We start from the raw sequence: 12,429 nt of genomic DNA, 5'->3' as shown, positions 1-12,429 counted from the left end.
ATGTAAATATTCGCACTTCGGTGGATCCACTGAGACAGTTAGCTGGGTTTTCACTTGGTGATTCACACCTCACAAGTGAGCACAAGCAGACACTGGTGACAGGGACAGCTGTGGAGAGTGGTAGGAAGCGCAAGTTCAAGAAATCGTAACTCACCGTGGGCATGCAAATTGGTGTATGACAAACTGTTACATTGTTAAGTTTTCTTTCTTTTCTAATGCCAAGTAAAATTTATTGATTTGCACCACTTCCATGCCTTGCCCATTATTACGTCCTGAGTGCCAACTCACCCTTTCATTTGTTTCATGTCAATACATGTGCAATGCCTGGATGAGTGGTTGAAGGAGTTTGGGGGGGGGGTCCTGGTGGTAGGAGTGGACTGCAGAATTTCATTTCTTATGTTTTACACTAGGTGAACCTTTGTTATATTAGGGCATCCCTGGCAGCAATGTAAGCGGCTGGTCTGGTGATGGATGCCCCATCGTCATTATCCTCCTTCTCCTCTATATTCTCCTCATCCGAAGATGAGCGAGGAGCCCCTTTGTCCTCCTCAATCTGCAATCCTCACTGCTGCGCAATGTTGTGCAGGGCGCAGCACACCACTATTATTCTGGAGCCCCTCACTGGCGAGTACTGAAGGGCACCTCCAGACCTATCTAGGCACCTGAAGCTCATCTACAACATTCCAAATCTTTGCTCTATGACACGCCTGGTGGTCATGTGGCTCTCATTGTAGCACTCCTGCATAGCCACCAGGTCCAGCAGGGAGCAGGTCTTCCTCGAAGAGGCTGCAAATGTCTGCCAACCACCCGACGTGACAGCCTCAGCCTGTGAAAGCGTTGCTCTTCCGAGGTGTCAAGGAAGCTGAACTTGTGTCTGTAAACCCTGTGCCGTGGGTAGTGCCCTCCTCCTGTGCATGTGCTGATCCCACCACAGCACGTCGTCGCTGCCGTAGATCGTGATAGTCTTCCTTTTCTAAAGCGGTGTTAAACACATACAACCAACAACACAAGGAGATATTAGGGCAGATGACCAAAAGCTTGGCCGCAAAGGTAGGTTTTAAGGCGCGTCTTAAAAGGAGAAAAGAGAGGTAAAGAGGTGGAGAGGTTTAGGGAGGGAATTCCAAAGCTTAGGGCCTTGGCAGCTGAAGGCACGGCTGCCAATGGTGGAGCAATTAAAAATCGGGGATGCTCAAGAGGCCAGAATTATAGGAGCAAAGATATCTCAGAGGGTTATGGGACTGGAGATTACAGAGATAGGGAGGGGCGAAACCATAGAGGGATTTAAAAATAAGGATGAGAATTTTAAAATCGAGGCATTGTTTAACTAGGAGCCAATGTAGGTCAGCGAGCACAGGGGTGATGGATAATTGGGACTTGATGCGAGTTAGGACACAGGCAACAGAGTTTTGAATTACCAAGTTTATAGAGGGTAGAACGTAGGAGGCCAGCCAGGAGTGTGTTGGAATAGTCAAGTCCAGAGGTAATGAAGGCATGGATGAGGGTTTCAGCAGCAGATGAACTGAGGCAGGAGCAGAATCGAACAATGTTCCAGAGATGGAAATAGGCGGTGTTAGTGATGGTGCAGATGCTTGGTCGGAAGCTCGTCTTGGGGTCAAATATGACACCAAGGTTGCGAACAGTCTGTTTCAGCCTCAGACAGGGAGAGGGATGGTGTTGGTGTCTAGGGAACGGAGAGTGTGGTGGGGACCGAAGACAATGGCTTCGGTCTTCCCAGTATTTAGTTGGAGGAAATTTCAGCTCATCCAGTACTGGATGTCAGACAAGCAGTCTGACAATTTAGCGACAGTGGAGGGGTCGAAAGTGGTAGAGGAGAAGTAAAGCTGGGTGTCGTCAGCGTACATGGGGAAGCTAACACACCTTCCATCCTGATCTTTTCAGTTTTAAATCCTCCAAGATTGGATATAGCTGTATCCACACATGAACTCTCTGCCAAACATTTGCCAGAGGGAACGGAGACATCAGCTGCAATAAAAGGAGCTTTTATTCAAATGAGGTAATGACAAGTTTAAATACTGACCTGAATTGCAGCGCAAACTCGCCTCTGTTTTACTGGTCAGTTTCCCAAGCCCCAGGAAACCCATGATGTGCACCTTAAATTTAGAGTGAAGTTAAAATCAATGTGCAGACCTCATTAACAGCTCCCAAGGACGTTAATTGCACCAATAACTACCCATCCACCTGCAATAATTAAATCTCCAACTTTGGTGAGTAGGTTTCTCGCCAGCATCCAAACATGACTCGATTAAACCCGGAAGTGGGCACATTGGAGCTGGGTTGTGCTCCCAATCAAACATTTTAACCCACCCCCAACCCATCCATTCTTGGAGGTTAAAATTGCCCGCCCCCCCACCCCACTCCTTGTCTTCTGAACTGGTAACTAAAGCCTGATCCAACTGATTAGTCTTCTTTGAATAATATTTACATAGAAGAATTGTTCTTCCCCAAATATTCTTCCGCAAAGCAGATCATGCAGTTCCAGCTTCATATTTTGGAAAGCCAAAATGAGAATGTTAGCTGAGATACTGCAAGTGGCAATCCTATGGTAGATGCACCAATATCCATCTAATTCCTGAACAAAATGAATCAATAACTTAGATGCATCAATCAGACTAGCATAATGAACTTTCTTTATACTTCTATTTTCAGAACTCCAGTGGTTCTCCTGGGGATCTGCAAACATCTGGCAGAACCACTGGGTTGGTCTACTGGTAAACAATGCATCAAAATTATATATAAAGTGGAAGTTCTAAAAATTGTTAAAACACATTACATACACTCAAAAACTGTGATCTTCTAGTTTTGTTTAGACAAATAGCCCAAAGTTCTACATAGCACCAAAGTTCTACACAGCACCAAAAGTTAAACTTTTCTTTATAGAACATAGGAACAGGAGTAGGCCATTCAGGCCCTCGAGCTTGTTCCGCCATTCAATGAGATCATGGCTGATCTGCGACCCAACTCCACATATCTGCCTTTGGCCCATATCCCTTAATACCTTTGGTTAACAAAAAGCTATCAATCTCCGAGTTAAAATTAACAATTGATCTAGCATCAAATGCCGTTTGCGGGAGAGAGTTCCAAACTTCTACCACCCTTTCTATGTAGAAATGTTTCCTAATTTCACTCCTGAAAAGGTCTGTCTCTAATTTTTAGACTATGCCCCCTAGTCCTAGACTCCCTAACCAGCAGAAATAGTTTCTCTCTATCTACCCAATCTGTTCCCCTTAATATCTTGAAAACTTCGATCAGATCACCCCTTAACCTTCTAAATTCTAGGGATTACAACCCTAATTTATGTAATCTCTCCTCGTAACTTAACCCTTGAAGTCTGGGTATCATTCTGGTAAACCTACGCTGCACTCCCTCCAAGGCCAATATATCCTTCCTAAGGTGTGGTGCCCAGAACTGCTCACAGTACTCCAGGTGTGGTCTAACCAGGGTTTTGTACAGCTGCAACATAACTTCTACCCCCTTGTATTCTAGTCCTCTCGATATAAAGGCCAGCATTCTATTAGCCTTTTTTGATTATTTTCTGTAACTGTCCATGACATTTTAATGATCTATGTACAGGAAACTCTTTTTTATCCGGCACCGACGGGACCAGCGTGGTGCAGGTTGATCAAAAAGTCCGGATTACAGAGAGGTATACTTACCAAGGTACGAGAGCCCCGTACACGGCCACAGGTGCAGGAGTCCCGGTTACACGGCCACAGATCCAGGAGTCCCTGTTGCTCGGCCACAGGTGCAGGAACCCCGGTTACACGGCCACAGATCCAGGAACCCCGGTTACACGGCCACTAATATATAGTAAAACTTACCTGAACCTACTCCTGAATTTTGCTGGTTAAGAGAGATTTCCGAATATTTAGGTGCCGGTTAAGAGAGAGTTTCCTGTACCTGGACCCCCAAGTCTCTTTGGACATCCACTGTTTATAGCTTTTTACCATTTAGAAAGTAACCTGTTCTATCCTTTAACAAGTGTTACTATCAGCCTAGTTTGCAATCTCTTTGTGCAGTTCAAAGCAAGTTAACAGAATTCAACAGCATTCTGTAAATTCCAACGCCTGTCACATCATGTTTCACAATCAAGTTAAATTCAGTGAAGCAGCAATAGTACCAAACCCCTAAAAAGCCTTTTAAACAAATGGTCCTGGTAGATTATTCTGTGCGAGGCAATTTCCCAGCGGCCTGCCTTACTGATTTTTAAAATGCAAAGTTTTCATTTAGAAACATAGTTGGTACAATGTAGCCCCAGTCAGTCATAAACAACAACTTTTTAAATATGTGGTACAGGTACACCATCCCTTATCCGAAAGCCTTGGGACCAGCTGAGTTTCGGTTTTCGGATTTCAGAAGGTATTATTATAAGACTGGGAAATTTGTATTTAATATAAATTTTTTAAAGTTCAGGCTACCTCTTGCGACTGTTCCGTGTCTCATTCCCCTTCCTGCTTCTCTGGAAAGCCGGATATCGGCTGACTCCTACTAAGCTGGCCCGCAAATCAGGTCGGGGGTCGGGTGGGGGAGAAAAGAATATCGGACGGGCCGCGGGTCGGGTGGGGGGGGGGGGGGGGGGGGGGAAAAGAGAGGGAAAGAATATCGGACGGGCCGCTGCAGCTATCGGACGGGCCGCTGTATTGTTGGGTTCACTCTCCCGGTACCTCCTTCACACTGCCCGGCTCGGCCTGCAATCTCCTACCCAGGAGGGAACTCTGTGACCCTCTGCCCTGCTCAGCGTAAGTCGTGCGCCACTCTGGTCATGTCGTGCACACGACTTACACTGAACGAAAAAACTTTCGGTTTTTAGAGGTTTTCGGTTTTCAGAAGTTCGGATAAAGGATAGTCTACCTGTACTAGTAAGAACATCTTTACAAGGAAGATAACTACTGGGGTAGGAGGCTAGTTCTGGATAATTTGCTTAGTGACCCAAATTAGGATTTGACTCCAGCATTGGGTATCAAATGTGGGTAGGCCTTGAATATTGGGTCTGTCAATAAAAAGAAATTAACTGTGGGCCACTATTGTTAAAACTATGATGTGACACACAGTACAATCCACAGAAAGTATTTTCTTTTTCACTGCTCTGACAGATTTAATAAGACCAGAAAGAAAGTCTGGTTCATACTCTCATGCCTTTACCAAACAGGCATTTAATCAACTTTAATGGATTAACATTGAAACTTAAGCAAATTGCCGTTGCTATCAAATTACTAAAAGTAATGAAAGGCAACAAAGCACAAATGCAATATGAAGTAAATATTTCATGTTAGGAATCGTTGAATCCCTTTCATTTGATAGCCCTATTTCTATTGCCGGCAGGCATCAAACTCCCACCACAGAAGCAGTATCTGCTTCGACAAATATTACTGCACCTGGGTAGTCAAAGTCGTTTCAGAATATTAAAAATATATGATGCAGTGTAGCTTATTAAACAGTTTATGCCAAGAATATATCTTGAATAATAGTAATAGTACCATTAATCAACAGCTCAGAAGTCATGAGAGATTGCCAAAATAATTCTGCCTGCACTGAATAAGTTAAAAATCTAGAAAATAAACTACTTCATAATAAAAGGATTCCAAACAGAAATAACACTACATCCATCTGTACTAAAATGATGAACAAAATTATGAAATAGGTTCTATATCATCATGCATCTTTCTTCCCTCTTATGTAACATTTTGCCAGACTTAGAGCTCACTAGTAATGGTTTGAAAGCTAAAATTTGCTAGTCATCTACAAATCAGTTAATATTTAGGCATATAAATTGCATAGAACTATTGTTCAAATAGTTTTCATCTTTGTTTAGCTAAGCTGTTTTTGCGTATGCATCACATACAGACATGTCTCTGAATTAGAATTTGTGCCATTTATGTTACTTTTCAACCAGTGTACAAGTTTAATTAGTATTTTAAAAGTTAACAGATCTATTTCACCAAATAACTTGTCAGTAGGCAGAGAGCCCTTTAACACAGACAGTGAACATGGGTATGCAAACTTTGTAAGGCCAGTGTGCACCCTTTTTAAGAGATTTCAATTTTTGGAAAAGTATGCACTGTACCACTAAACAGAGCATTACTCTGGAAGTAGTCCATTTAGAGTGCTATTTTAAGAACACAGAAGATACACCACTGAAGTGAATAATTATCTTTATTTCACAATTACCTATTCAATTTGCAGCAGAGAAACAGACCATGCATATTAAGCCTCCAGGTTGCATTCGATCATGCGAATAATGTTTTTCTGAACTAAATCCAAATGTCGAAGTCCTCACTTATGGAATACTGCTTAAACACTATTTCCACACAACTTGAAATCACAATTTCCCCAACTGTAATTCTTATTTCTTGGTAGAAATCATGATGACACAGGATAGAGAAATTCAATAATATGGTTTTAGCATTTAATTCAAAACCCAACAAATGAGATGTGCCACATTTCTACGTCAGAAATATTGGACTTTATTAGGCCGAAACCTGTACTGACTTACAAGGAGAATTCTTTTTAGCAAGTACTTTACCAATTGCAGCCAGACCAATTATCTGGAATGTCTATATTAGCAGGAGGCTCACTTAGAGCAATACTGCTTAAATCATACCTGACAGGTTCTCGCCAACGTTTTAGCCAGCTGCAGCAGTTAGCCATGAGGCTAAACATCCCTTCTCAGAATTCTGTGAGGATCAAACTTCAGCTGCCCAAATACCAGCAACTCAGAGGTAAACATCTGCAACAAAATGAAGAAAACCATCAAACAGAGTTCACAAGAATGTACTTTCAAAATTAAAAACAACAGCTTTGAATTTGAAATGATCTAATCAAAGAGATCAGATTCTTTCTCTAAATAATAAAAGAAACATGAAATCTGGAACCTTAGTTCAGTGAATTTAATCCATGTAGTAAAGCAATGACCTTGGCACTTTTAAGTGCTAAATAGGTACAACGATATAAACACAAATCATTGCGTTATTATTAGCATATATTGCATTCTTTCAATTTAAACTGCTAGTCCACAATAGTGTTTACTGTTCTCCAAAAAAAAGTAAAACAATTATTTCTCTCCATTCATATTTTGCAAGTACAGGTATTAGGACTTTTTTTTTTTTTTAATCATTTTGTTTCAAGCCAAGTGCAAGTGGTTTCATACATTTCAATTCCTATAAATGTTGAGAACTAATTTTATAAATAAATCAGAACTGTGGCATTGTTTACTTCAGGTCATAGGCCATGCTGTGTTATAATTAATTAAGTGTGACACTTACAGGAAGTGTGCGCTAGATGCAACATTTTTAATATATTATTAGATTTCCCAATGAGGAAATCGGGGGGGAGGGGGAAGGGGGGAGGAGGAAGGGGAAGGGAGGAGAGAAGGAGGAAGGGGAAGGGTAGAGAAGAGGAAGTTGAAAAGAGGAGTGAAAGAGCAAAGGAGGGGAGGGAGAAGGGGCACAGCAGAGTTTGCCTCAGCATGGGTTGGAGGATGTCAGAGTGCAAATGTTGCCTATCAAGCGAGACGTGTGAGGGGCAATTCTGTCTCAGCAATGGTGGTCGGGTGGGGGTGGGAAGGGGGTTGCTACTAACTATCCAGCTTCTGCCTCGGGGGGGGGGGGGGGGGGCAGATCTAATTTTTGCCGTGGGGTGGGGTGGGGGCGTGCTTGGGAGGTGTTGTCAAGCATCCTACATCTAATTTCTGTCCTGGGGAGGGCAGGGGGTTGCAATTTTTATTCTCAACGAGGGGGAATGGGGCGATGCTGAATTTTTAGCCTCTTCGAGGACCGGAGATGCTGCTGGCCACTAATTACTGCCTCAGCCAGGATGGAACGGTGATTTGTGTCATGACTACATTGCTGGGGGCAGGGGGGGGGGGCAGGGGGGGGGGGTGGCGGAGGGGTAGGATGGGCCAGCTCCGTGCAATTTTTTATTTCCTCTTCAGCTTTAGGCATTCTTTATCAGGGTTTCCTATTCAGTATTCAGTTTTGAGATAATTCAAGCTTCTGGCTGGGATTGGATTTTCAAAGCTGGGGTCAAATTTATACAATTTTTGTTATAGTGCATTTAGTTATCTAACTTCGTGTAATCCTTTAGTGTTTCTTCAGTTTGGCCTCAGTCGGTGCGGCTGGTTGCAGATACTTATCATGTCATTCCTACAATTTACTTTTTTATTCTTGCTCAAGTTTCAACATCTTCAATTTTTTTCTGCGCTGTTCTTCACTTTTTACAAAACGTGGTTCCACATTTTATTTTATCCTGCATGATCCGAAGGTGTTCTTCCAATTTTTTTTTTTTAATGGACCGGTCACCTATAGCTACAAGACTGTTAGAACGTTGCCACTCAGCGTTTAGCATATAATAAATAAAAAAAGATGGAAGATGGGGAAAGGGGGGGGGGGGGGGGGTGGAGGGAACACAGGGAACAAAAAAGGAAAAAGGGAAAAATTTGCATATTTGGTGTAGTTCAAATCCTCGGGATGCCCCGAAGCTTTTCAAACAATTGTTCGTTCTTGAAGTGCCGTCGCTGCTTTTAAAAAAGAACTTGTATTCATATAGCAACTTATTCCATTCTCAAGATGTCCCAAAGTGTGCTTCACATTCAATTAATTACTTTTGAAATGTAGTCACTACTGCTATGTAGCAAACTTGTTAATATCATACAATTAAAAGCAAATACTGTATATAGATAAACTGGGTCAGAATGAAAGGAAGGCATCATATTTTGTTGTGGATGATTGCATCCTTTATTATTCTGCACCTCTTACATCAGTACTGAGTGCATGGCAGGGGAACTAAACATAGCTACTACACAGAAACAGACTATGTATAGCAGCATTCACAGAGCCACACTTCAGCCACAAAAAGCTCCAGAGGCACCAGTTGGCCAACACTGTAGTAAAGCAACACACTCTCCCATTATAATGAGCCTTGGGTAGAATTAATAGCTCTCAGAAGATCTGAATTAAGGAATTAAACTAACATTTTTTAAATGTTAAAAATATTCAGACAATGGCCAAAAATTTGCTGCCACAATAACAGTGAGTTTAAAGGCATTCGCCGTTATATATGTGTAAATCATCCAGCAACTAGTGGTGAGGAACAGAGGCCCAGTGAATTGCAAATCACCAGAAATTGCAGGACAATTTGCACTGCACCACCGTTAACCTCGCGAAAATGGCAACTCATCCTCAACCGCCCCATAAGTTTCATGAAGTTGCTGCATTTGAATATTAATGGCCATTAAACTTGCATCAGAAAATTAGAACTAGTAATTAACAGTGTGCCTTTTTAATGAGGAGATTTATGTTCCTGCAATGCCAATCAATCACTCCGACAGGTAGTAAATTGTTGTTGAGATTTTTTTTTAAATATATAAATGTTCTTACTTTTCCTTTCTGTCTTATTTTTCTCTCTCTTAATCCAATCTTTCTTTCGCTTATTTTATTTATCTTTCTGTTCCTGATTTGACTAATTCATCCACTCTAATTACCCTCTTTCGCCATCATTCTTCATTTTCTTTCTCAATCCTTAAATCTCAATGGTTAAGGAGAAACTCTGGCTCCATCATTCACAAAGATCCCAGTTCCCCCATTGCCCTCGCCACACAATTATCAGCTCACACTTCCAGCAATTTACAGGGCAAAAAAAAATTGAGCAGACAGGTGAGGGAAAAAGTCTAATTAACAGGGGATGCCACAAGATGTCCTGCTCCAGCAAATTGTGGCCTATTAATATGACTGTCAGAAGTGAACTTAAATCAAGCAGGTCAGCAAAACAATTAAAAATGCTAACAAAGCAATGGGATTTATTTATAGGGGTACAGACTTCAATAGCAGTGACATTATGTTAAACTTGTATAGAACCCTGGTCAGACCACACTTAGAGTATTGTGCACAGTTCTGGTCTCCATACTATAAAAAAGGACTTAGAAGCACTGGGGGAAATGCAACAAAAAAAAATGACAAGGATGGTACCAGAACTGAGATTACAGTTAACAGGAAAGATTGAACATGTTGGGGCTTTAGACTTGGAGGTGACCCGATAGAGATCTTTAAAATTATGAATGGGTTGGACAGGGTAGATGTGGATGCTGCCTGACCTGCTGAGTATTTCCAGCATTTTCTGCTTTTATTTCAGATTTCCAGCATCTGCAGTATTTTGATTTTGTAGATGTGGAGAGAATATTTCCACTTGCAGAAGAATCCAAAACTAGGGGCCATAAATACAAGATAGTTACTAATAAATCCAATAGGGAACTAAAGATAAATTTCTTTACTCAGAGAGTGGAACTCACTATCACAAGAAGTGGTTGAGGCAAATAGCTTGGATGCTTTCAGAAGGAAACTATACAAGTACATGAGAGAAAAAAATAGAAAGCTATGTTGAAAGGCTGAGGTGAGGTAGATAGAATGGGAGGAAACTCGTGTGGAATGTAAACACCAGCACAGACTAGTTGGAATTAATGGCCTGTTTCTGTGCCATACATTCTATGCAAGTTCCATCTTCAAACTGTTTAGGTAAAGCTTTGTTGACAAAATACAACGTCATAATGTTAGAACAAATCATCGGGCTGCTTGCACAAAACAAGTCAGAGGGAGACAGGAAGGGTGGCAAGCAAGCAGTCACTGAAAAAACTTTTGTCCATGAGCAACGTCAAAGGAGATCAGCCAAGCATGGTGATGAAATCGATATACGGCTTTTATAAGAACTTAAGAAATAAGAGCAGGAGTAGGCCATTTGGCCCCTCGAGCCTGCTCCGCCATTCAACAAGATCATGGCTAATCTTCTACCTCAACTCCACTTTCCTGCACTATCCCCATATCCCTTAATTCACAAAAAATCTGTTGATCTCTGTCTTGAATATATTCAATGACTGAACTGCCACAGCCCTCTGGGGTAGAAAATTCCAAAAATTCACCACCATCTGAGTGAAAAAATTTCTCATCATCTCAGTCCTAAATGGCCAACCCCTTATTCTGAGACTGTGAACCCCGGTTCTAGACTCCCTAGCCAGGGGAAACATCCTCCCTGCATCTACCCGGTCAAGCCCTGTAAGAATTTTGTATGTTTCAATGAGATCACCTCTCATTCGTTTAAACTCTAGAGAAAATAATTTCATGACCCCCAATCGCCTACTCACCCCCCCCAAAAAAATTGCCACAATTTCATCAAAATAATGCATCTGTAAAGAGGCTGCATTTCTTGTTCATCCCCAAACATTACTGTGAAAACCTTTGATTACTGGTTCCTATCCATCTTGCAATAGATGAAGCCAAGAAACTGTTCAGCTAAAATAATAGGCTTCAGGTTTGCGTTCATAATCTGCCGCCCTCTCCAAGTCTTTCCTTCGAGCGACGCCGACCTCCTTATTTAATGTTTGTCCACAAACCGTGAACACGACCGTAGATCGTGGGTGGGTGGCGGGGACAAAGAAACTCTCGGCACAATGTCCCGCTCTTCGGCTCCAGCCCCTAATACAGGCTGGCGCCTGTGAAGCTGCAACTCCCGCACAGCGGCAGGGCCGGGCCTGCTTCCCATGTGGAGCAGAGCCCGGGGCTGGTAGTCAGGATGAATGCGATTCCGAGCTCGGCTGAAGGGGGGATTACTTACCGCAAGGCCATGGCTGCTCTTTCCAGTCACTGTTCTCCACAGCACTCCGGCGCGGCGCTGTGTATATACGGGTACCCCCGTTGCCGTGGCGCTTGTTGCTAACGGGGGTTACCTGGTGACGGGAAGAACCTTCCGCCGCCAATCAGCGCGTTCGCCCAGTGACGTCACTGCCATCTGTGCCGCTCGCTCGCGACATCTCCGGCTCGACGCCCCGCGGGGCCGAGCCGACGCCGACACCGCTCCTGGCTTTACAAAGTGCTGCCAGCCTTGCTGAGTGTTTCCAGCATTTTCCCCTGGTGTTTGTCTTCGGCTTAGATTGTGATCGTTTTCTTCGGTGGGGCGAAAACAACAACTTGTATTTATATAGCGCCTTTAACGTAGTAAAACGTCCCAAGACGCTTCACAGGAGAATTATAAGACAAAGAATTTGACACTGATCCACATAAGGATAAATTAGGGCAGCTGACCAAAAGCTTGGTCAAAGAGGTAGGTTTTAAGGAGCGTCTTAAAGGAGGGAAGAGAGGTAGCAAGGTGGAGAGGTTTAGACGGAATTCCAGAGCTTAGGGCCTAGGCAACAGAAGGCACGGCCACCAATGATTGAGCGATTATAATCAGGGATGCTCAAGAGGGCAGAATTTGAGGAGCACAGATATCGGGGGGGGGCGGTGGTTGTGGGGCTGAAGGAGATTACAGAGATAGGAGGAGGTGATTCCATGGAGGGATTTGAAAACAAGGATGAGAATTTTGAAATCAAAGCGCTGCTTAACCGGGAGTCAATGTAGGTCAGCGATAACAGGGGTTGATGTAAGCCAA

The 12,429-nt window shown here is 42.9% G+C and overlaps 1 protein-coding gene across 2 annotated transcripts in view; it reads right to left on the bottom strand.

The window, feature by feature from the left end:
• Window positions 1-11,788, bottom strand: part of arl13b (ADP-ribosylation factor-like 13b) — a 163,630-nt gene extending 151,842 nt beyond the window's left edge. For both annotated transcript variants that reach the window (XM_086006595.1, XM_086006596.1), the window contains exons 1-2: window positions 11,617-11,788; window positions 6,620-6,745 (exon numbers count right to left, since the gene is read on the bottom strand). In XM_086006595.1, the coding sequence (XP_085862721.1) occupies window positions 6,620-6,678 (59 nt within the window). In that variant the 5' untranslated portion in view covers window positions 6,679-6,745; window positions 11,617-11,788. The remainder of the gene's footprint in view (window positions 1-6,619; window positions 6,746-11,616) is intronic.
• Window positions 11,789-12,429: the final 641 nt, after the last annotated feature.

Source organism: Somniosus microcephalus, chromosome 14 (genome assembly GCF_052327205.1).
Source record: "Somniosus microcephalus isolate GS21.2 chromosome 14, FLI_Smic_1.0, whole genome shotgun sequence".
NCBI lineage: Eukaryota > Metazoa > Chordata > Chondrichthyes > Squaliformes > Somniosidae > Somniosus > Somniosus microcephalus.
Note: the sequence above shows the minus strand (reverse complement) of the source record. Positions and strands in the feature narration are given on the sequence as shown.